The following is a 19,343-nucleotide window of genomic DNA, read 5'->3' on the forward strand; positions in this document are numbered from 1 at the left end:
TGTGTAAATCACTACACAGCACTGGTTTTGACATATTAATGTTACCATTTAATATACATAATAATCCTCAACATTGCCGCAGCAAAGACTGAGGTATTTTTCAGTGGCACAACAGCATGGGAGGAATAATTGTGTAATACTAATGAAAGTGAAGTAATCAATTTGCAATCATACTTTCCTGTAAAATCATTTTTAATTTTACATTTGGTAAATACAGACATTATATCCAAAAAGCATGTGTCTCCTTCTGCTGGCATGACTGACAAGCCCTACGCACAATGTGCTTCCAAAACAAACATGACTCAATACCTTTGGGTCAGTAACTCATACAAATCACACAGAATGTTCTGAGCTGGAAGGGACCCACAAGGATCATCGAGTCCAACTCTTAAAGTGAATGGCCCATATGGGGATTGAACCCACAATCTTGGTGTTATGAGCACCATGCTCCAACCAAATGATGAAGAGTGTTTCTTGGTAATGCTCCTAACATGTGTCTGGAGAAAGCAGCAATTCACGTGCTGGAGAAACATAATCAAATTGGGGCTTAAAAAAATCTGTATGCTGTGTAATTCTGTGTGCCTTCTTGTAGGATACACACAGGTACTCAAACTAGTTGAGAACATTGCTATGCTTAAGCAAATTTGTTATATTAAAAATAAACACATTTTTTAAATTTACACTCTTACCAGACTGGTGAGTCTTTCAGGGTGAGCATTGTGATAGCTACTTGTGACATAGAGCACACAAAAGAAAAAAATAAGTATGTGATTTGCAGAACCTACAAAAATCCTTTTTTGTTTAATTTCACAATGATGGAATCAGAGATGTGGGTACGTTCCCAGCTGGAACAATGTGGAGTTTATTTTCACATAGGCTGGCACAAGGTTCTCAGCAAAAGTTACTAGCTAATATAATGGAGAGTCCCCAGATTCTAAGTTGACTCCTGAAAGGAGTTATAAACCTGTCAGTGGGGATTCTCTTACCTGTAGTTTGCTACTTAACTAAGGAAATAATTCACTATTTCTCTATCCCTTTCAGAATGTCAGTTTGCTTAAAATAGAAACCATTTAATGCTGAGCAGGATACATTCAGCTTCCAAAGGGCTGAAAATAGGTTGTAAAATGCTGTAAAAATATCAAAGGGGTTAATTAGCAAAGTGAATGGTCAGAAGACTAATAAATGTGACCTCCAAACTTGTGCTGAAAGTGGTGTGCATGAAAAGTGTGTAATCAGACTACCAGATGAATGTCACTTGTTTAGAGTTAAAAAATAATAATAAAAAAAAATCCCACCATTATTGGATATTGGGTATATAATATATTCAGAAAAAGTATTTAAGTCATGGATGACCTAGTCCCTGACTGACTGAGGCACTTAAAGACTGAGTATATTATAAAAAAAGAGAGCATTAAGTGCTTGTTGACGGCTACATTTTGAACAACTCGTTAGACTAGAATTATTGTTTCATTGTGTCACAGGTTCCTTATCCAGGAAAAGTATATTAATCAGCAATTAACCAAGGTCTTTTAAGGACTGCTGGAGATTAAGATTAAATAACACAAAGCAGAATAAGGTGCTCGATGACCAACATTTCTAACTCAAAAAATTCAAAGCCCCCATTTCACTTCTGTTTGAACTGCCTCATTCCAGAGCTAGTCAGCAACATTGAATGAGATTGCTAGATCAACGAGCTGTTCCTTGTCCCATTACTGACGTTACACTTTTTCTGAGACTCATTTTTTCTTTTCCTTATTGGATTGATCTTCACTGCTGAAGTCAAAGAATGTGTACGCTGGTTCGGACGTAGTGTTGAGAAATTACTTCTTTCTCCACTGAAATCACTTATGAGAAGAATTACAAAAACTGTTTATCACACACTATTGAAACCCAGTTAGAGTACAAAAGGCTCATAATACTGGAAGCTTTAGTTTGGCATCAACTTCAGAAACAGTTTTAAAGATGGAAGGGTTTGGGGAAGTTTTTTAAATATGAATTATTCTGTACACATTTAAATAATAAGTAAATATGTAATGTTTTATATCTGCATACACGCACACACGCACAGAGCAGCATGCTCCACAGGAGAAAATCCAGATTGTTATCTGTATTCCACCTTGAAAAAGTTGTCAAACGTGATGTGGTGCAGTTTGTTAGTGACATTAAGCACTACGGTGCATACTCCCTCTCCTAGGGATAAGCCCACCAGATGAGAAACCATGGAACTACCACAGGGTGAAAACAAGTGTTACAACAGGATCATTCAGATGAGGAAGGGTTTCTGTCTGTGCTCTGGTATGTGTGCAATGGCTTTTATTTGCCTGGAGAGAAGATCTGCTGAAAAATGCATAAATGTTCCCCTGATCTGATGGCTCATGTGAAAATAAGCAACCTAACTAGCAGTAGGGCATACTTTGTAGCTACTGTTATAGTTCATGAAATATGACTGAGAAGAGTAATTTCTAGGGGAAAGAAAAAAGACAGCCGTTTTTTCCAACCCTCTTTTGACCACTTTAGCTACCAAAATCTTTCTTGAAGAAGTAATCCGAGACATACGACATCTATACAGGTGTCACATACACACTGACTCTGAAGACTTGCTGGGACTTAGCTTTGGAGCATGAGATTCTACCATCATCAAGAGGCAGAAGATGTTAACTGGGGATGGGTGGTGGTGTCACACGATGCAGAAACAGAGTCTGTACCACCCACTGCGACTGAGGGTTGGAGTTTAGGAGAAACTCACCTTAACAGCCCTTCTCTCTCCCCTGGCTTTGTTCCTCAAAACTCAGGCTCTGAAGTTACATCTTCATTTCACTTTTAACTCTTCTACCCACTTAGCCCCACTGAGAGAAGGCCACCTGAGCTGCGCACAGCAGAAGTAGCAGCTCTTGAGCTGTGCTCTGTCCAGCACTAGTGTCTCCTCCGTGACGCACCAGCTACCTCGAACTAAAATCACCATCGCGCACAAATCAGAGGGTTATGCGCGGGGGTGTGTGCTCAGAGCTCAGGCACAAAGCTGAAGGATGAGCGCGGGGAACAATGAGCAGCTGCGGGGCGGCTGGATCAGCAAGTGTCACCGCACACCTGTGTCCCCGCACACTTTGTCACCACACTCGACATCTCCGTGCTTCCAAACGCAGCATCCCGGTTAAGCCTTGCCTCTGACCCACACACCCGGCCGGGGAAGGCGTGAGAACGACACCACCGGCCCGGCTGCGCACATCGAGGGGACACAATCTCCACGATACATCGGGACGAAGGAAGCGGCCCGAAACTCGGCGTTCCAGCGCCTGGAAGGGACCTGAGAGCCCGAGGGACACGGCGGCCCTCCGGTAAGCACCCAGCGGCCGGCCCTTCTCTGGGGCTCGGCAGCTTCCAGCGTGGAAGGAGGAGTGCCGCGGGAAGCCAGGCGGGAGGCGGTGCAGTGTCCCGGGACAGCCGGCGGTACCGGGAACGGTGACAGTCCCCGCCGAGGGGGCGGGACAGGGAAGGGAAGGGAAGGTTGCCGCGGCGCATGCGCGCTGGTCGCCCGCTCCCACCATTACCTGCGAGCCACCCGGTGCCGTCGCTTTCTTTTTCTTGGCGGGGCCGCCGCCGGTGCCCGGGCTCGCCGGGCGCTTCTTGCTGCGGGAGGCGGCGCCGGCGGGCGAAGCGGCGGCGGGGAGCAGGCTGGCCATGCCGCCCCGCTCGGCTCCGCGGCCGGCAGCGCTCCCCCCTTCCCGGGCGCGGCGGCGGCGCTGCTGGCGCGCATGCGCAGTGGCGGCGGCGCGGCCCCTCCACCCCCGGCCGGTGCCGGCCGGGGCGGGCGTAGCGGGCGGGGCGGCAGTCGGGGCTCGGGAGGGACCAAGCCCGCAGCCACCGCGCCCGGGGCCTCAGGGGGAGCAGCCCGGCTTCCTCCTCGTTGCCCTGCGGTGTCGAGGGCACCTCCTTGGAGGCCTGGCTGTGGTGGCAGAGCCGGCCCCAGGGAGCCCGAGTGCCGTGGGAGGTGACGGTGTGTCGAGGTGTGGGTTTGCTCGCCGTCGAGGGCGAGCGAGAGCTGGAAAGGGCGCTGGGTCTGAGTCTGAGCCTTGTGTGCCAAAGAGGCCTTTGCAGGTGTGCAGTAAAGAGCTGTGCGAGAGCCGGCTGAATTCAGGCTGTGGTTTTGGAGGTGGGGACCTTGTCACCGCACAGAGCGGGCGCGGGAGCAGTCACTGTGCTGGGCGGGCAGCTGCTGCTGCGACCTGCCCAAGGTCAGATAAAGCTTATCGAAAAGCCCTAATAACGATGAGAATGGTGTGCGAGTCTCAGGCGTGTCAGCTTTTGTTCAAGTTGCTTCAATAAAATACGCAGAGTGGTTTAATTGCTCCCTTCAGTTCTCAGATGGTGAGCTCTGAGGACCCTAATCAGTGAGTGTTCCTTGTGGTCGTCCACACTTTACTGTCTAAGCTGTTAAAATTCAAGTTGCAAGTAATTACCGTTGTCATTAAAAAATTCAAGCTATAACTACAAATAGCTGGTACTTTTTGCCTTTCTGGGTAATTCATACTGTTACAGATTTGGTTGTTTCCACAGTGTTTGCCGTAGCTAGTGTCCTGGTCCAGAGTTTTTAGCTCCTGTTGGAATCTGGAGTAATTTTGCCCTGGAGAAACATACAAGAATAAATTTGAGGGGACTTGGAGTGTGCTCCAAAGTGTTTTCACAGCCCTTGTGCTGTCTGTGGTGTTTCATGCCATGCCCCAGAGAACTGGTTGGTGGTGATGTGGGGTTGCACACAGTTCTTAAGCTGCTTGATGATTGAGAAAACTTTTTATGCATATGTGCACCTGCATTCAACCTGCTGGTCAACTTATTGCTGTATTTGTTTGAGCTCCTTCTATGCAATGCCTGACTTCTAGGTTTCTAGCTGCAGCTGTATGAGATCCTGCCCCAGCACATGCCTTGTGGAGAGGCAGAGGTCCAAGAAGTTGATATTCAGGCATAAAAATTAGGTCACATTTATAGACAGTGCTGTAATGAGGACAGAGCTTGGTCACAGTAGGGGTGCCAGGCAGTGCTGTGTAAAACAAAAGCTTTGAAGGTGGCCTGAAAAAGAGTTGAAGACAAAAGCCTGGACTTTTCAGGCTGTGTTCCAGGCACCTGTGTATATAGCAGAAAAGCAGGACAAGATTTGCTTTCCAGGGGCATAAGCAAGGCCTTGTACAAGCATCCAAGTCCCATATTCTCCTTCCCAACTGTGGTTGCTGTCTTTCTGTGTGAGCACACAGGCTGCCAACAGCATCACAAAGAAAACTGGTAAACTCAATTGCATTTGCCCCTAGTGATTGTTTCAGGCTTGTGTGTGCTATGCAGTACATGTTGCTTCTCGCTTAAATAGGCAGCCTGCCGTCGCATGCTTGCGATGGTGACTTGAGTGTGGAATTAGCGGGGGTACTGGGAATTGCAGGGGAGTTGTGTCCCTTGACAAAGGCAGATTTGCTTTGCTGTCTGCTCAGAGTGTTGATCTTGTCTTAGTCAGCCTTTTCTCGTTCCCAGGGCTGGGGCCCATCTCTTTCCTCTGCACATGCTGTGTGCTCAGCTCCCAGGCATAACCAATTAAATAGGAAGCTTACCTTATCACAGGGATGTTTTTACTGAGAGGAACGTCTTTAATGAAAGTGCATCATGCAGAGAATTAACGTGCTGCATCAGTGAAAGTTTTTAAACAGCACTTAGCCAGGCATTTTCTTACCTGTGCCCACTTTTATCAGTTTTTTTACTAAAAATCAAATGGGTCACGTGTATTGCAGCAATATTAAGTACAATGGAATTTTACACGGTACCAAATGCTTTACAGAATCACAGAATGGGTCCAGTCCGAAGGGACCACAGTGGGTCATCTGGTCCAACCTCCTCCCTGCTCAAGCAGGGTCATCCTAGAGCACATGGCACAGGATTGTGTCCAGGTTGTTCTAGATATCTCCAGTGAGGGAGACTCCACAACATCTCTGGGCAACCTATTCAGAGTTACCTGCATAGTAAAGAAGTTTTTCCTCATATTCAGGTGGAATTTTCTGTGCATCAGTTTCTGCCTGTTGCCTCTTGTCCTGTTGCTTGGCACCACTGAGAAGAGCATCTTGGCACCCTCCTTTCAAATACTTACAGACACTGATGAGGTCCCCTCTTGATTGTCTCTTCTCAAGGCTGAACAGGCCCAGCTCCCTCAACCTTTCCTCATAAGGGGGGCACTCCAGTCCCTTAATCATCTTCATAGCCCCCTGCTGGACCTGCTCCAGGAGTTCCCTCTCTCTTGTCCTGAGGAACCCAGAAGTGGACACAGCACTCCAGATGTGGCCTCAGTAGGGCAGAGCAGCAGGGCAGGATCACCTCCCTCGACCTGCTGGCAATGCTCTTGCTAATGCACCCCAGGATACCATTGGCCTTCTTGGCCCCCAGGGCACACAGCTGGCTCATGGACAGCTTGTTGTCCACCAGGACCCCCAGAGCTCTCTGCAGAGCTGCTTTGCAGTAGGTCAGCCCCCAGCCTGTACTGCCTGGGGTTATTCTTACCCAGGTGCAGGACCCTGCACTTGCCTTTGCTGTATTTCAGAAGGTTCCTCTCTGCCCACCTCTCCAACCTGTAGAGGTCCTTCTGAAGGGCTGCACAGCACTCTGAGGTATCAGCCACTCCTCCCAGCTTTGTGTCAACAGTGAACTTGCTGAGAAAGGATCTGCCCCTTCATCCAAGTCATTGATGAATAAGTTAAACAATACTGGGCCCAATGTTGGATCTTGGGGGGCACCACTAATGACAGGCCTCCTTCTAGACCCTGTGCCACTGATTGTGACCCTCTGGGATCTGCTGTTCATCCAGTTCTCAATCCACCTCACTTAGAATTCCAGAAGACCCATAACTCATTGAGAAATAGCAACAATGGCAATGTAAATGGTGAGAGTGTCTGCAGGGAACGAGTAGGAGAATTGAGGATGGGAGAAGGGCTGTGGAGTTGCATGGTTCCTTCTCCCTGCTCCTTGATTGACTGTCCAGAACCAGCCCTGAAAATTATGAGATGTTTTTCTGCTGAACAAGTGCCATGTGTATCTTGCTGGGTCCCTGTTACAGGCTTACATAGGCAGTTGCTTTGTGATAGGGGCAAGTACTCCCCTGAAGAAGTGCAAATTGCAATTGCTAGTCTGGCTGGGTGTGACATGGCTCTTCCTGCTGTTCATTTTGAACCTGGCTTGAGTTGAACACCTTTTCCCTTTCTAGTGTGCAAGATCTATTTATATCTTTCTAATAGGAAAATGAAAAGCAGCTCAGCAACAACTCTACACGCTCTTTGACATGAGCAGTCACCCACCTGTAATAGTCTCAGAGAGCTGGAAAGGCTCCTGTTAGTATTTTTTCAATAATATTTGGAGGAAAATGCAGGAATCTCCTGAATTAGGGAAGATCTCAGGGTCCTATCCAGGTTTTTGAAGTTGGCTTGGGTTTTTTGTTTGTTGTTGTTTGTTCTTTTCACCCTTTGGCTGAGTGAAAATTGGTCGTGATAATTTTCTATGTACAGAGGGAGTTTCTCCAATGTGAAGCTTATTGAGGCATATGAAGGGTGGTGAGTGCCTCATAATTAGGATAATTTAAGTCTTAATGTTTTTACTGCAGGAAAAAAAGTGATGAGAGAAAAACAAAATGTTTGGAAAACAAGCAGAAGGATCTTTAGCATGAGTTGGAATAAGCAGAGTGGAGAGAGCAGGGTCCCCAGCAGCCATGTGAGGCCCCCGTGCAGTCTGTGGCTGTGGGCTGCAGGGGTCATGGGAGGGCTCTGTCACACAAAGGGCTCTGCTGTGGACTGTAAGGTGTGACATCAACCACTGGGACAGCAAGGACTGACCTGGAATGGAGGAGCATGGCCTACCACTAAGAATGTCAATAATGTGTGTCTGGAGCAGCAAGGGCAGCTGATGGAGAAGATACATAGGAAGAAAGGGCTGGGGTAGCATACTCTTGGACGGAGCTGCTCCCTGCTCCAGGTGCAGCTTCCTAGTGAGAGAGCTCTGCCAGTTCTCCTCCTATTGGGGAGCTGGCCCAGTGGAGTAGCTGGGTGTGGTAAGGTGCTTTCTGGCTGACACATTCAAGCTGCCTGGAAGTAAAAGTCTTGGATGCTTTCAAACCAAATGCATGGGTGCTCTTCGGCTCCATTCAAAAGGAAAAGGCTGGTCTCAAAACTGAATTTATTCTACTCCCAGCTTTGTTCTTGGGTCTCTCTCAGGACCTAATTCACATCGCATCTGGCTGTTTAGCTTTCAATATTCCTACTATTCATACTTCTGTACCATGAGAAAAACGGGTGGGTTAAAAATGATATTGTTTGTGGCTTCGCTTGTTGGCCATCTTGCAGTTTGTAAGATTATCAGGTAGCTAAAATGGTGTGAGAGAATATGCATAATCTCTCTGTATATCACTGAATTAAAGTGAAGGCTTTACAATTCTTAAATAACCTCTTGGTTTGGGGTTTTTTGTGTGTTTTTGTTTGGTTTTTGTTTGTTTGTTTGTGTTGGGTTTTTTTTGGAGGGGTTTTTTTTACATGTCTATAAAGTGGGGATAACTTTACTTGTAGCTAGGTTGAAATAAAGATAAGAAGTTGTGGCACTTGAGAAGTAGCTGCTAATGATTGTTACATAGTGATTTGTACTATTACTATTTTCAGGCAACAGTATCCAACAGTTTCAGGCAAATCTGTTAATCTGGCCATCTCTAGCAGTGTTGCACAGGTGCAATTTGTGCTATAATTTGTAAATTTTTAATAAAAAAAGACACAACTCTTACTAAAAATAAGAATAGCAACTGTTTGGTTTTGTGTTTTGGAGTGTTATGGTTTTATGGTTTTTCTCCTATTTGGTAGTGCATGTGTTTACTGGATGTCTTTTGCATTTTTATAGAGGCTCTGTAAAAAGGAAGGATTGAAGTTCTTATCTTTGCTACTCTGACAGGTAAAAAGCAATGGATTCCTGCAGGGTAGCTTGTGAGGTCTTGGTGGCATTTTGTACGTTATTCTTTAAAAATACTTGGAGGCTTTGATGACTTTTCAGAGCCTGCAGTGTGAACTCTTGTGATTTGCATTTGTTCCCTGCAATTTGCAGCTGCAGGCACTGCACTAGCTTTGTTTAAATATAATGCCAAATGCCTTTAAAATAGGTGTTTGAACTGTGGATTAAGGAGACTACTTTTGTAATATTAAAGGCCTTTTTACTGCACACATCAAATATCTAACATTCAATGCAATCTTCCTGAAGCCTTTTCTATATTCTTAGCAACACAAAAAGAGAAGCAAGGTCTTTAGAAATGCCTTTTGTGTCATTTTCCTAGTAGCCTTTCCTTCTTAAAGTTTATTTTAAAATGTGACGAATTTGACACATCAGAAATGAGCAATAAGAGTCAAAGTGCTGTTCTGTTTGCAGCTTAGTTGTACTTGAATTTTTGCTAGTAACTCAAGTAAAGTTATGTTGGTAGCACACTTGCCATTTATCAGTGTTGTTACTTAAAGGGTGGACTACTGACCAAAAATTGTATTCATGCTGTGCCTGGCAAGTTTTACCAAAATACTGTGTAGGCAAGGGAAATCTGACCCAGAAGGTTTTGTTAAATACTGATTTCACTATGGTGAAATAGAGTTATATACCAGAAAAAAAAAAAAATTACATGTAGTATTTGACTTTGATTTTAAACATTATTCTCTTTGCATACACTGTGAAAGGGAGAAACTGGCCATTGTGCAAGTTAATGGAATCCTGTATTCTCTATATCCTGGATAATTAATTATTACACAATATTTGGCATATTTACATAGTGTCTCAAAAGATTTATGAATTAATTTATCATAATAAATTTAATCTTATCTTTTTGAAAGTGGAAACGGGTTAAGAATTTCCCTATTTAGTTTGCATTCAGAGTCTGATGAATGTTTTCTGCAGTTATTCATGTGAACAAGTTCTTGATTTCCGAAATGCTCAGCTGAGAAAGATAAAAATGTCATGATACTCATTTGCATAATATTTAGTGCAGTAACCACCTTGAAAATGCTGTGGGTTTGTAGACTGAAAAAAATGTGGATTAGCTGACTGAGTAATCTGGTTTATGAACATAAAATCTTGGTGGGATGGCAAATAGTTTGCAAGCAATCTGGAGACTAAGCATGGTCATATAATTAATTTATTAATAATTTTAAAGAATAAATTCCCAGCAATAAAAATGTCCCGTTGAATTCATTAGCAGAGCAGGGGTTGAAGTCACTGAATAAATTGCTCACAGGGATTAGCTCATGCATCTCTCCTTGTTAGAACAAGCTTTCTGATGCTGTAGCACTATTAGGTCTATACTAATTTTGCATTTGCCTGTAGATTAAGGATGTGGTATTTTTATTGCAATTAGGGTATAAATTTGAGGAAGTTAATAATGACTACAGTATCTCTGAGTGTTCATGGGCCATCTGTGAATGTTATCTGCTTTGCTCACTATTATGTTCTCAGTGCAAGAAAAAAACCCTGAAAGATGAAGATGCAAAATGTAGCCAGTAAGTTACATCTGCTTGATGGCATCTTGACTTTGGTGATTATTTGTCAGGTGCACTTGTTTTCTTTTCCAAATGCAAGCTAGGAATTCAAGTGCTAGATAAACCACGCTGGTGTATGCTGAGCTAGTCAGACTGCACCCAGTGTCTTAGCCAAGATCTCTGCTGAGTTGCTACTCAGACCAGATGATTGAATAGACAAAAAACCCTAACTAAATTTACAGGTACTCAAGAGGAAGAGGAGCCTAGTTGGAGCACAAGATTAGAACTTAGAGAAAATGTTTCTGGGTTCGGTTTTTTTTGATGTTGTTTGGGTTTGTTGTTTTGGTTTTTGTTTGTTTGTTTTTTGTCTTTTGTTGGTTTGGAGTTTTATATATATATATATATATAAATCATCACAGACAAGCCCAAATTTATACATTATTTCTACAGCCAGTGATTTTTAAAAGTCTCATCTGTTGATCCTGGGAAATCCTTAGACAGCATGTGAAGTGGCCAAGAGAGGCAAATTGATACTGCTTAGCATCAGTGCAATTTTTGAGACAGTCCTAAAGAGGTCATCTCTTCTTGAGTACAAAGTGTTCCATATGAAAGAAAAAAAATTGTAATGATTGAAACTACATAAATCATGGGCTGGGGTAAAAATGAGTGGATAACAGTTGCAGTAGAAGGCATGGCAGAGCCTGGGTGATTTATGAGCTGGCTATGAATCAGCGGTATTGCAATGCCTTGAAACACACACATCACACAAGCAGGAAGCCTGCAAGGCACACGCTGTAATCCTTTTGCTTGTCAAAGCTTTGGTTAGGCTCAATTTCAATGCTATGTCTAGCTTTGGGCATTACACTCTGGACTCTCCAAATCTTTCCTGTCTTTCTTGAAGAGAAGAGGATGCTCTGAGGTCCAGGGAGCACGGTCTGTGAAGAGTGACTGAGAATTTGGGTTACCTGTGTGGTAAAGGGTAAGGAGAAGAAGGGGACTGGAGGAGATTTTTGCAGAAAAGGAAGACGTTCTCTGTGCCTGTTACAGATGAACTCAATTTATTATGCACTACAGGCTATTCTTTATATACTAACCATACTTCACACGTTTGGGCATTTTTTGGTTGTTTTTTAGTTTTTGTTTGAGTTTTTTATTAGTTTTCTTTTTCTTTGTTGTTTAGCAATTTTTTTGTTGTTGTTGGTTTTTTGGTTTGGTTTCGGGGTTTTTTTTTAGACTAGTAGTGACCCTACTAGAAGAATCTGTTTTGTTACTTTCTGTGATGCACTCAAGTGGGTAATATGTAGAGGAATTTTGGTATTTGCAAGGATGATGTTTGTTTTTTTCTTTCAATGATTAGATGACTACAATTTAAGAGGGCTTGGGTTTTCTTTCTAGGTTTTGGTAGATAAGTCGAAGGATATGAAAGGTCATTGGAAAGGGGGAGGGGCCATCTCTCTCTGTGTCTGTAACAATGAAGAAATAAAGGGATTAACTTTGCAGCAAGGAAGATTCAGGTTATATTACAAAGAACTTTTTTTCAGAGAAGGCCAGAGAAGGCTATTCACACTAGAATAGCTTGCTTTTGAAGGTTTTGAAAAACAGGTTAGACATCTGCCACAAATGATCATGCACAACTGATTCTACCAAGAGACAGGAGAGGAGATTAGATGACCTCTCAAGAATTTTTCCAGTTCTGTTTTCTGTGATTCTGTCAGTTCCATCGTTATTCTTTAAAGGCATGTGCCTTCCCAGGGAGAAGTGAGCACTGAGAGTGGCTGTATGGTCAGACTGTTTAACCCAGTACACCACCCTAGTGCGAGCTGAAAGCAGATGTGCAGGGGCGACTGTACAAACAGGGTGACTACACAGGACGATACTTTCTCTGTTGATGGCTTCTGTGTATTTAGTAGCTTTTGTTAGATTCCAGTTCCATGAATTTATCTGGTGTCCCTTGAAAAAGTCTGAGTTGTTAGTGTTCCCGGTATTCCACAAGCAGAAGCTCTTAGAGCTCAATCACGTGTGTGAAGACCTTTCTCTTGGTTTTAACCTGACCCCATTTTAGCTACATTTGGTGCTTCTTGGCTCTTGTTTTTTTCAGATGGACATTAAAGACTCACTCTCTCCATTGCAGCTAAAGACTTTATAGACCTTTGCCTTATTCATTCTTAAACATTTCTGTGTCTAGACTCAAGAGTTCTGGCTCACTTAGCTATGATGCTTGGATTCTCCTTGTTGCACTCTTTGGATTAGATGGAGGGAACAAACTGCAAGCACAAGTTAAAATGCAGACTATAGGTAGCAAAGAGGTGTTTTCTCAATCTCTTTTCAAATAGGTGATTTTTTTGTTTTTTGTACTGCTGTCGAGCACTAAGTTAATGTTTCCATTATCTGGCTGTCCTAACCTCAAGGCCCCCCTTCCTAAGTAATATTGGTCAACTTATTGTATATATGAAATTTGGACAGCTTTATTCTCCTGTGTATCTTTTAACATTTGTCTGTAGCAAATTTCCTGTGCTGGTTTATTGCTTAATTTCTAAGTCACATAAGGTGATTCTTTATTATGAGCCCTCACCTTCACTACCCTAAATAATAAAGTAGCATCAGCAACTTTTGCCACCTTGCTACACCCCCTTTTCTAGCTTGCTTATAAGTACAAGGAGCAGCATGAGCCCCAGGAGAGATTTCTGTGAGGACTGTTTACTTCCCTAACTCCTGTATGTAATTATATGCTAAGTTTTGGCAAGTTCTCTATCTGTGCAATGGCCTTCTTAATTTCTTGGTAGGTACTTAGGTTCCTTAAGCCTCCTGGAAATCCAGATAGATTATATCAACTGGATTTCCACTGACAATGTTCTTTTGGGAACAAAAATAAGACAGTAGTAGCAAACAATGTGATTGTCTTTTACATGAGGAACTATTCTCTTCACCAAATACAAATTTGTTAGTTTAATCACACTATCACATTTCTAGTTCTGACACATGGACTTGCTGTGCTTTATAATTCTCAGAACACAGTTTCATCATCTGCGTCTTCATTTTTTGAATACTGGAATTAGTAACAATAAAAAAATATAATCAGAAATGGATGCATTATACTGCTTGAAGAAAGACTTTGATGAAGAATATTGTTAACTGAGTGCTGTTGAGTATTTCATGTTATACAATAAACAATTTGCAAAAACATTTGAATCTTTTAAATACTAATCATGCCTATTGAAACAAACTAAATTGTTTTTGCAGCACTGTTTAGTGTTTTGTTATTGCTGGGATTATTGACAAAAAAATAGGTGTATTGTCTTTTATATTTCCTAATTTGTATTTGAATATCACTCAGCGAGCTGTGTGAGTGAGGAAAAAGAAAAAGTAGCTTCAAGTCAGGATTATGCTCTCCTGTCATGTCCATTACTCTGAGTTTGGTAAAAAGGATAAGTTTACTTGCTTGTATTAGGTGAATATATGCAACCCTTTGCAAAAAAGAAATTTTGCTAATTATGTCATTGTATGAGCAAGCTAAGATCTCTACTCCTTTAATGGAAAAGAGCCTATCATAAAAAGTTTAATGCACATTTTTAGGTAATTAAAAATTAGGCATCTGAGTACTTTTCAAGGTTTTTCCCTTCCCCCAATTCCTTCCTTCCTCCAACACACTCCTGGCATGGGAATGTGTTGTTTCCTGTAGCAAATACTGAGGGCTGATATGAACAGAAGATATTGTCTTGATCACCTTTCATCTTTTATGATTGAAATCAAATGTTTTCTGTATGTTTTTGATTAAAACAAAAACACCCTACAAATATTTAAATTCTTCTCTTGAAATGTTCCAAGGAATTTGTCTTCTCCAGCTAAGGGTCTGAGAATGCATATAATTATACCTAATAATTTCACCACTGTCAGATTAGATTGATTTTTAGTCACTTCTGTGCAGATTAGATTCAACTCAGGTGCTCAAACTGAAAGAAGGTGCATTAATCTGCAGTGACGTTCAGTCTCTCCCAATTAGCAAGTTCTAAGAGATGTTAGATAATGCAGGTTTGATGATGTGAAGCATTTTTGTTCTGCCATGGATTTAGTAAAGTTAAGGACGTTTAGGCCTTCAAAGACAACCATCAGCAACTTAAGTGTTGGACCTACAAAAAAAAAAAAAAAGAATGAACAATTAATGGAAACAAAGAATTGACAGATTAAAAGACTGGAGACAAATGGTGGTGGCTAAATTGAGACTTTGAGGGAGATGTTTAAAAAAAAATACATTTTCTATAGCATCAGGCTGTAACAAACACATCTTTGTGCAACCAAAAGGTGCCTTTAAAAATTTCGGTTAGTGTATTGACTTTTATAATGTGCATAACTTTGCATGTAGTGGTTTCCCTAATGCTGCATTACCTTGCTATCTGTCATGCATGTGTTTCTGTGTAGTGTTGAAGGTCACACATTAATTTCTTCAATCTATGTGTGGTGAGACCGTAATTTTAATTATTTTCAAAGTAATAGTGCCTTAGCATTACAGAAGCAAACAGCGAGGGACATAATACTGAAAAATGAAGTGTGAAGAAATGACATTGCAATGTGTGCATGTCTTCTGATTTGGCAGAATTAATGCTGGCAAGTCTTTGCTGTAGCTTAAAGTATATGTGTATTGCTTAATTATCTCAGTTACTAAATATGCTTATTGCATAATCTGGAGCAGCAGTAATTGAGTCCATTACTGTAGATAAACAATTGACAATTTATAGTACTTCAGGAAAAAATCTTGACTGTAAACAGATGTTACAGAATCTAAAATATTGATGCTATCTTACTTTTACCATGATGAAAATCTTAATGTGTGCTCTGCCAATGCTTGTTGAAAACTGACAATATTTTCTCTTTATTTCTTGGAGAAAAGAGTCTACTCCAATTATATTATTTTTTTTTTCCTTTTCACACTTGCCTTAATTTTTGAATGAGCTATAAGTTTGGTTTTGTTTGTTTAACGTTGGTATTAGCTAACATCAAGAAGCCAATTTGTTTTAGTAACTTAACAAGATTGGCATTTGATTAAATGTGAGCAATGTGGGATGTGATTTTAACTGATGGAGCAGTGATGATTTTGTAGGCAGGTAGGCAGTTTCCAATCTCGTACTTAAAAATGTAGTAAGTTAATTATATTTCAGGAATGTTTGCATAAATCCCAAATTAGTGTTGGAACAAACAAAAATCCAACCTGGTGGAAGCTCAGTATGAATACCAGAAACTAGTTTGAAAGGCATGGCAAGGTGTAAGGATTCTCTTGCAGATCATAATCCCTTGTAATTTTAAGGTTGAAGTCCTTATATTTTTTAGAATGTTAGCCTCCCAGAGCAGTGGTCAATATCCACTTTCCCACTTCCATAAAACTCTGACTGTTTAAAATTGTATGTTAGGTTGCAATGAGGGAATTTTACTACATCTGAAATAATCCATATAAGAAATAGGCTTAGTTAAGTGTGGTTTGGGTTTTGTGCTATTTGGGTTTTGGGTTTTTTTCTCCTGTATTGGTGATTATGGTGCTTATAAAATATCTACTGCTTTAAAATATGTAACTTCTGCATCATAATCTTGCCTGAGTGATTTCTGTTTGGATGGAGCAAGACCTGGGCTGATTCCTTGTGGAAATGGTGGAAAACTCTCCATTGACCATAGCAGAAGCTAGAATTGCTGCAGAAAGAGAATTCACTTCATATGCTTAAGATGTCTCTAAAACTGGAAGTCTCTGATGTCTTATGAGAATGTAGCTGTAACCTGTATGAAAGACTTTGTTTCTAACCATCCCCTTGCTTTCTTAGCTTATGTATTCTTATTCTCATATTCTTACCTATGTACTAGGTGCCATGCAGTAGTGGTAGATTGGATTTTAATAAATATATATATATACCTATATCAATATATAGGGACTTCGGTATTATGTGACTGGAAGTCACATACCCAGACACAAATATATATCTATTTGTGGATAAAAGGATTATATATATATATATTTGGATAAAAGATAAAATATCTATATATGTATATAGAAGTGTGAGTGTATGTAAAAAGCACTTCAGAGGGCTCTCCTACCATCATTAAAGCTTTGCTATAGAGTACAGTAAGAGTGAGTACATTCCTCCTGTCATGCATAATTATTCTCCCAGTCTCAAGGGCCAATTCTGTATCTTACGTCTGCAGTATGAAACTGATCTCACAAATACTTAGCCCACAAGTGTTCATTTAATCTTGGAAGTAGGCCCACTGAATTTAATGAGCCCTTAGATGGTAAATTCTTTGGGGCTTTTATTTTCCTTTGTGCCTTATTCAATGGTAAGGGCAATCTCCATTAGCTTTTACATTAGCTTCTCCTGTTACTTACAGCAAAATGCTTTTAGGTTTTGGCTTGAAAATGTTAATTGAAACACAGAGGTACAAAAACTCTGAGGCAAAAGACAACAATTAAATTAGAATTATTCCAAAATTATGTCTGAAGAATTTGAGTTGACTTTCTGAAATTTCAAAAGCTACTGTTTTGAACGTTGCTCCAGGAGTTGTCTGATTTGGCTTTCATTGGAAAAGGGTCTTAGAGAAATAAGGATTTTTTTTTTTTTTTTAGAGAGGAAGGATTCTAGGCCTTGAATAGTAAAGATTCCAACCTGCTGATGAACATTAATAGTGAAAGTAACTTATAACTGGGAGTAAATGTAGAAAACCACAGCTTTTGTTAGCTCTGTTGCTGACAGCCAAAGGTATCTGTTCTTACCCATCAGAGTCCTTTGAACTCGATCCAGTTAATAGTATTCTTCCAACTGATTGCACCGGCTCTGGTCTGCATGCTTCCCAAACCACCTGCCTAAAATAAGTTTTCTGCAGTCTGGGTTTGCTCAGTAGAATTGCTGTGGTCTGACTATATTAGTAAGCTGTATGTAAAGCACAAGCTTGTTTTAGATTATTGACACCTCATTTTTTTACTTCCTAGAAGGTTTCAATCTTTCCTTTCAGAGCAGGGGATAATTCGACCTTGCCAGCAGAGAATTTCTAAACTTTGTAAGTTTATAAACTTTGCAAGCTTTTTGATACAGTTAGAGCAGCGTTGCTATTCTACTGGTGTAAAACAATGTCCCACACTGACCAGAGCTCAGTTATGAGGCTTACATAATGATATTCCTTTAGGAGCATGCTTTGAAAGAATTAATGGGAAATCGTGCGTGGTTTCTTAGGTATTTTTATCTTGAGGGTTACTCTGCTAGCATCTGTTTATCTTCTCTTTTCAGAAAAAAAAAAAGGGGGAGGTAGGAAATGGGAGGAAGAGGGAGCCCTAATAAATACAAATGTTGGCAATAAAAACAAACTAGTCTATCATTGTTAAGAGGGAATTAGGTGAGATGAGTTGATTTCTTTATTGTTTTTTATTTTAAATCTGTATTTGAAAGGCACATTATCTACTGCATTGGTTTTCTAGTTAAAAAATGGTATTCTGGCTCAGCAGTGCTGTCAAGGAGTACAGTATGTCCCACCTCATTAAGTACTACCTTTTTTCTTCTCCATCTGTCTAGAACAGCAGGAAAAATTGGTTTCAAACAGTAACATAATCAGTTTTGTTCATTTTCTTTCTTCACCTCTGTATCTGTGTGCATCTAAAAATTCAACCGAATTTCCAGGGAAGTGCCTCTAGAACAACAATCCTAATAAGGGCACCATTCAGGTTGTTTGGTATGTAGCAAGGTGATCAACTATGAGAGCCCAAACAAAAAAATATCATAGTCACAGATTGTCTTGGTTTGGAAGGGACCTTAACGATCATCTAGTTCCAACCCTCCTGCCGTGGGCAGAGACACCTTCCACTAGAGTAGGTTGCTTTTATTGGACACATGAGGGAAGGAAAATCTGCCTCTTTAATAGAAATAGAAACTGTGTTGATCGACAGCATAGCTGAAAGAAAGGCAGGTATTTGCTGCTCTGTTTGAATATGTGATGAGGAATTCATCACTGTTTGGATGTTAGGAGCAGCACAGCACTTGTGCCTAAAAAGCGTGATTTATATGGAAGTAAATAACTGTGCTGTATACAAGAGAACTGCCCTGGAGGTTATTTGGTTCATTACAGACAGTACTATTCAGATTAAGGGCCTGATCCACCATAACAAAAGGGTAATACTTGTCACTTGCTTAGCTGAGTAGACAGCAGCAAACAGCAGATACTGGTTTTACTACTGGAACTAAGAGAAAAACAACTCCAAAAGCCAGGAAGAAAAGGCAACAGCAAAACCATCAAAACACTGCCCATGTTCTCAGGTAATTGCATTCATCACCATTCAGCTTTTGAGAATTCCAGTGTTCTTTAGGTTAGAGTGATTTTCCTCATGGGACTCCTATCTATGTTGTCTCCTTATTCTCTACTGCAGCAGCACAGAGGTCCTGCAAGAAATCAATTTTAAGCCTATATTGTCTTTCTGAAGAATACTCCCAAAGACTGAATGAGGGGTTCTGATTAAACCTTTTGCTTTCAGAGGCATCAGATCATACTGATACTTTTCAACTACTTGGAGTAGTGATACTGAATGAATAAAACTGTGTCAGCTTGAAAAGGTCACTCCTTTACAAAGTCAGGGATAATGGCTATGGGCAGAAGTTGGCTGCGCAGGAGGCTGAAGTTCCTCATCAAAGGCTGGGTAGAAAATTATATTTTGCATCTGAGGTAATACCAGAGGATGTGTAAACTGTGTGAATAAGTATTGTTTGCAATACAGAAAGTAGTTTGTAAAAAGTAAATAAATACAGGTTTAGAAAACAGCAAATAGGCTAAAATAATTTATTCCCTCAATCCTAAAATATTTACATCCTTAGTTCT

At 41.1% G+C, this 19,343-nt stretch overlaps 2 protein-coding genes across 2 annotated transcripts in view; one reads left to right on the forward strand and one right to left on the reverse strand.

The window, feature by feature from the left end:
* INO80C (INO80 complex subunit C) overlaps nucleotides 1-3,737 on the reverse strand; it is a 29,066-nt gene extending 25,329 nt beyond the window's left edge. Inside the window, exon 1 of the mRNA XM_050307520.1 lies at nucleotides 3,549-3,737. Within this exon, the coding sequence (XP_050163477.1) occupies nucleotides 3,549-3,680 (132 nt within the window). The 5' untranslated portion in view covers nucleotides 3,681-3,737. The remainder of the gene's footprint in view (nucleotides 1-3,548) is intronic.
* The window catches only part of GALNT1 (polypeptide N-acetylgalactosaminyltransferase 1), a 112,659-nt gene continuing 96,493 nt past the window's right edge, over nucleotides 3,178-19,343 (forward strand). Inside the window, exon 1 of the mRNA XM_050307406.1 lies at nucleotides 3,178-3,335. The gene's annotated coding sequence lies outside the window, so the exon portion shown is untranslated. The remainder of the gene's footprint in view (nucleotides 3,336-19,343) is intronic.

The sequence above is a fragment of the Myiozetetes cayanensis genome, unplaced genomic scaffold (genome assembly GCF_022539395.1).
Source record: "Myiozetetes cayanensis isolate MyiCay16 unplaced genomic scaffold, myiCay2020 scf1, whole genome shotgun sequence".
Classification (NCBI taxonomy): Eukaryota; Metazoa; Chordata; class Aves; order Passeriformes; family Tyrannidae; genus Myiozetetes; species Myiozetetes cayanensis.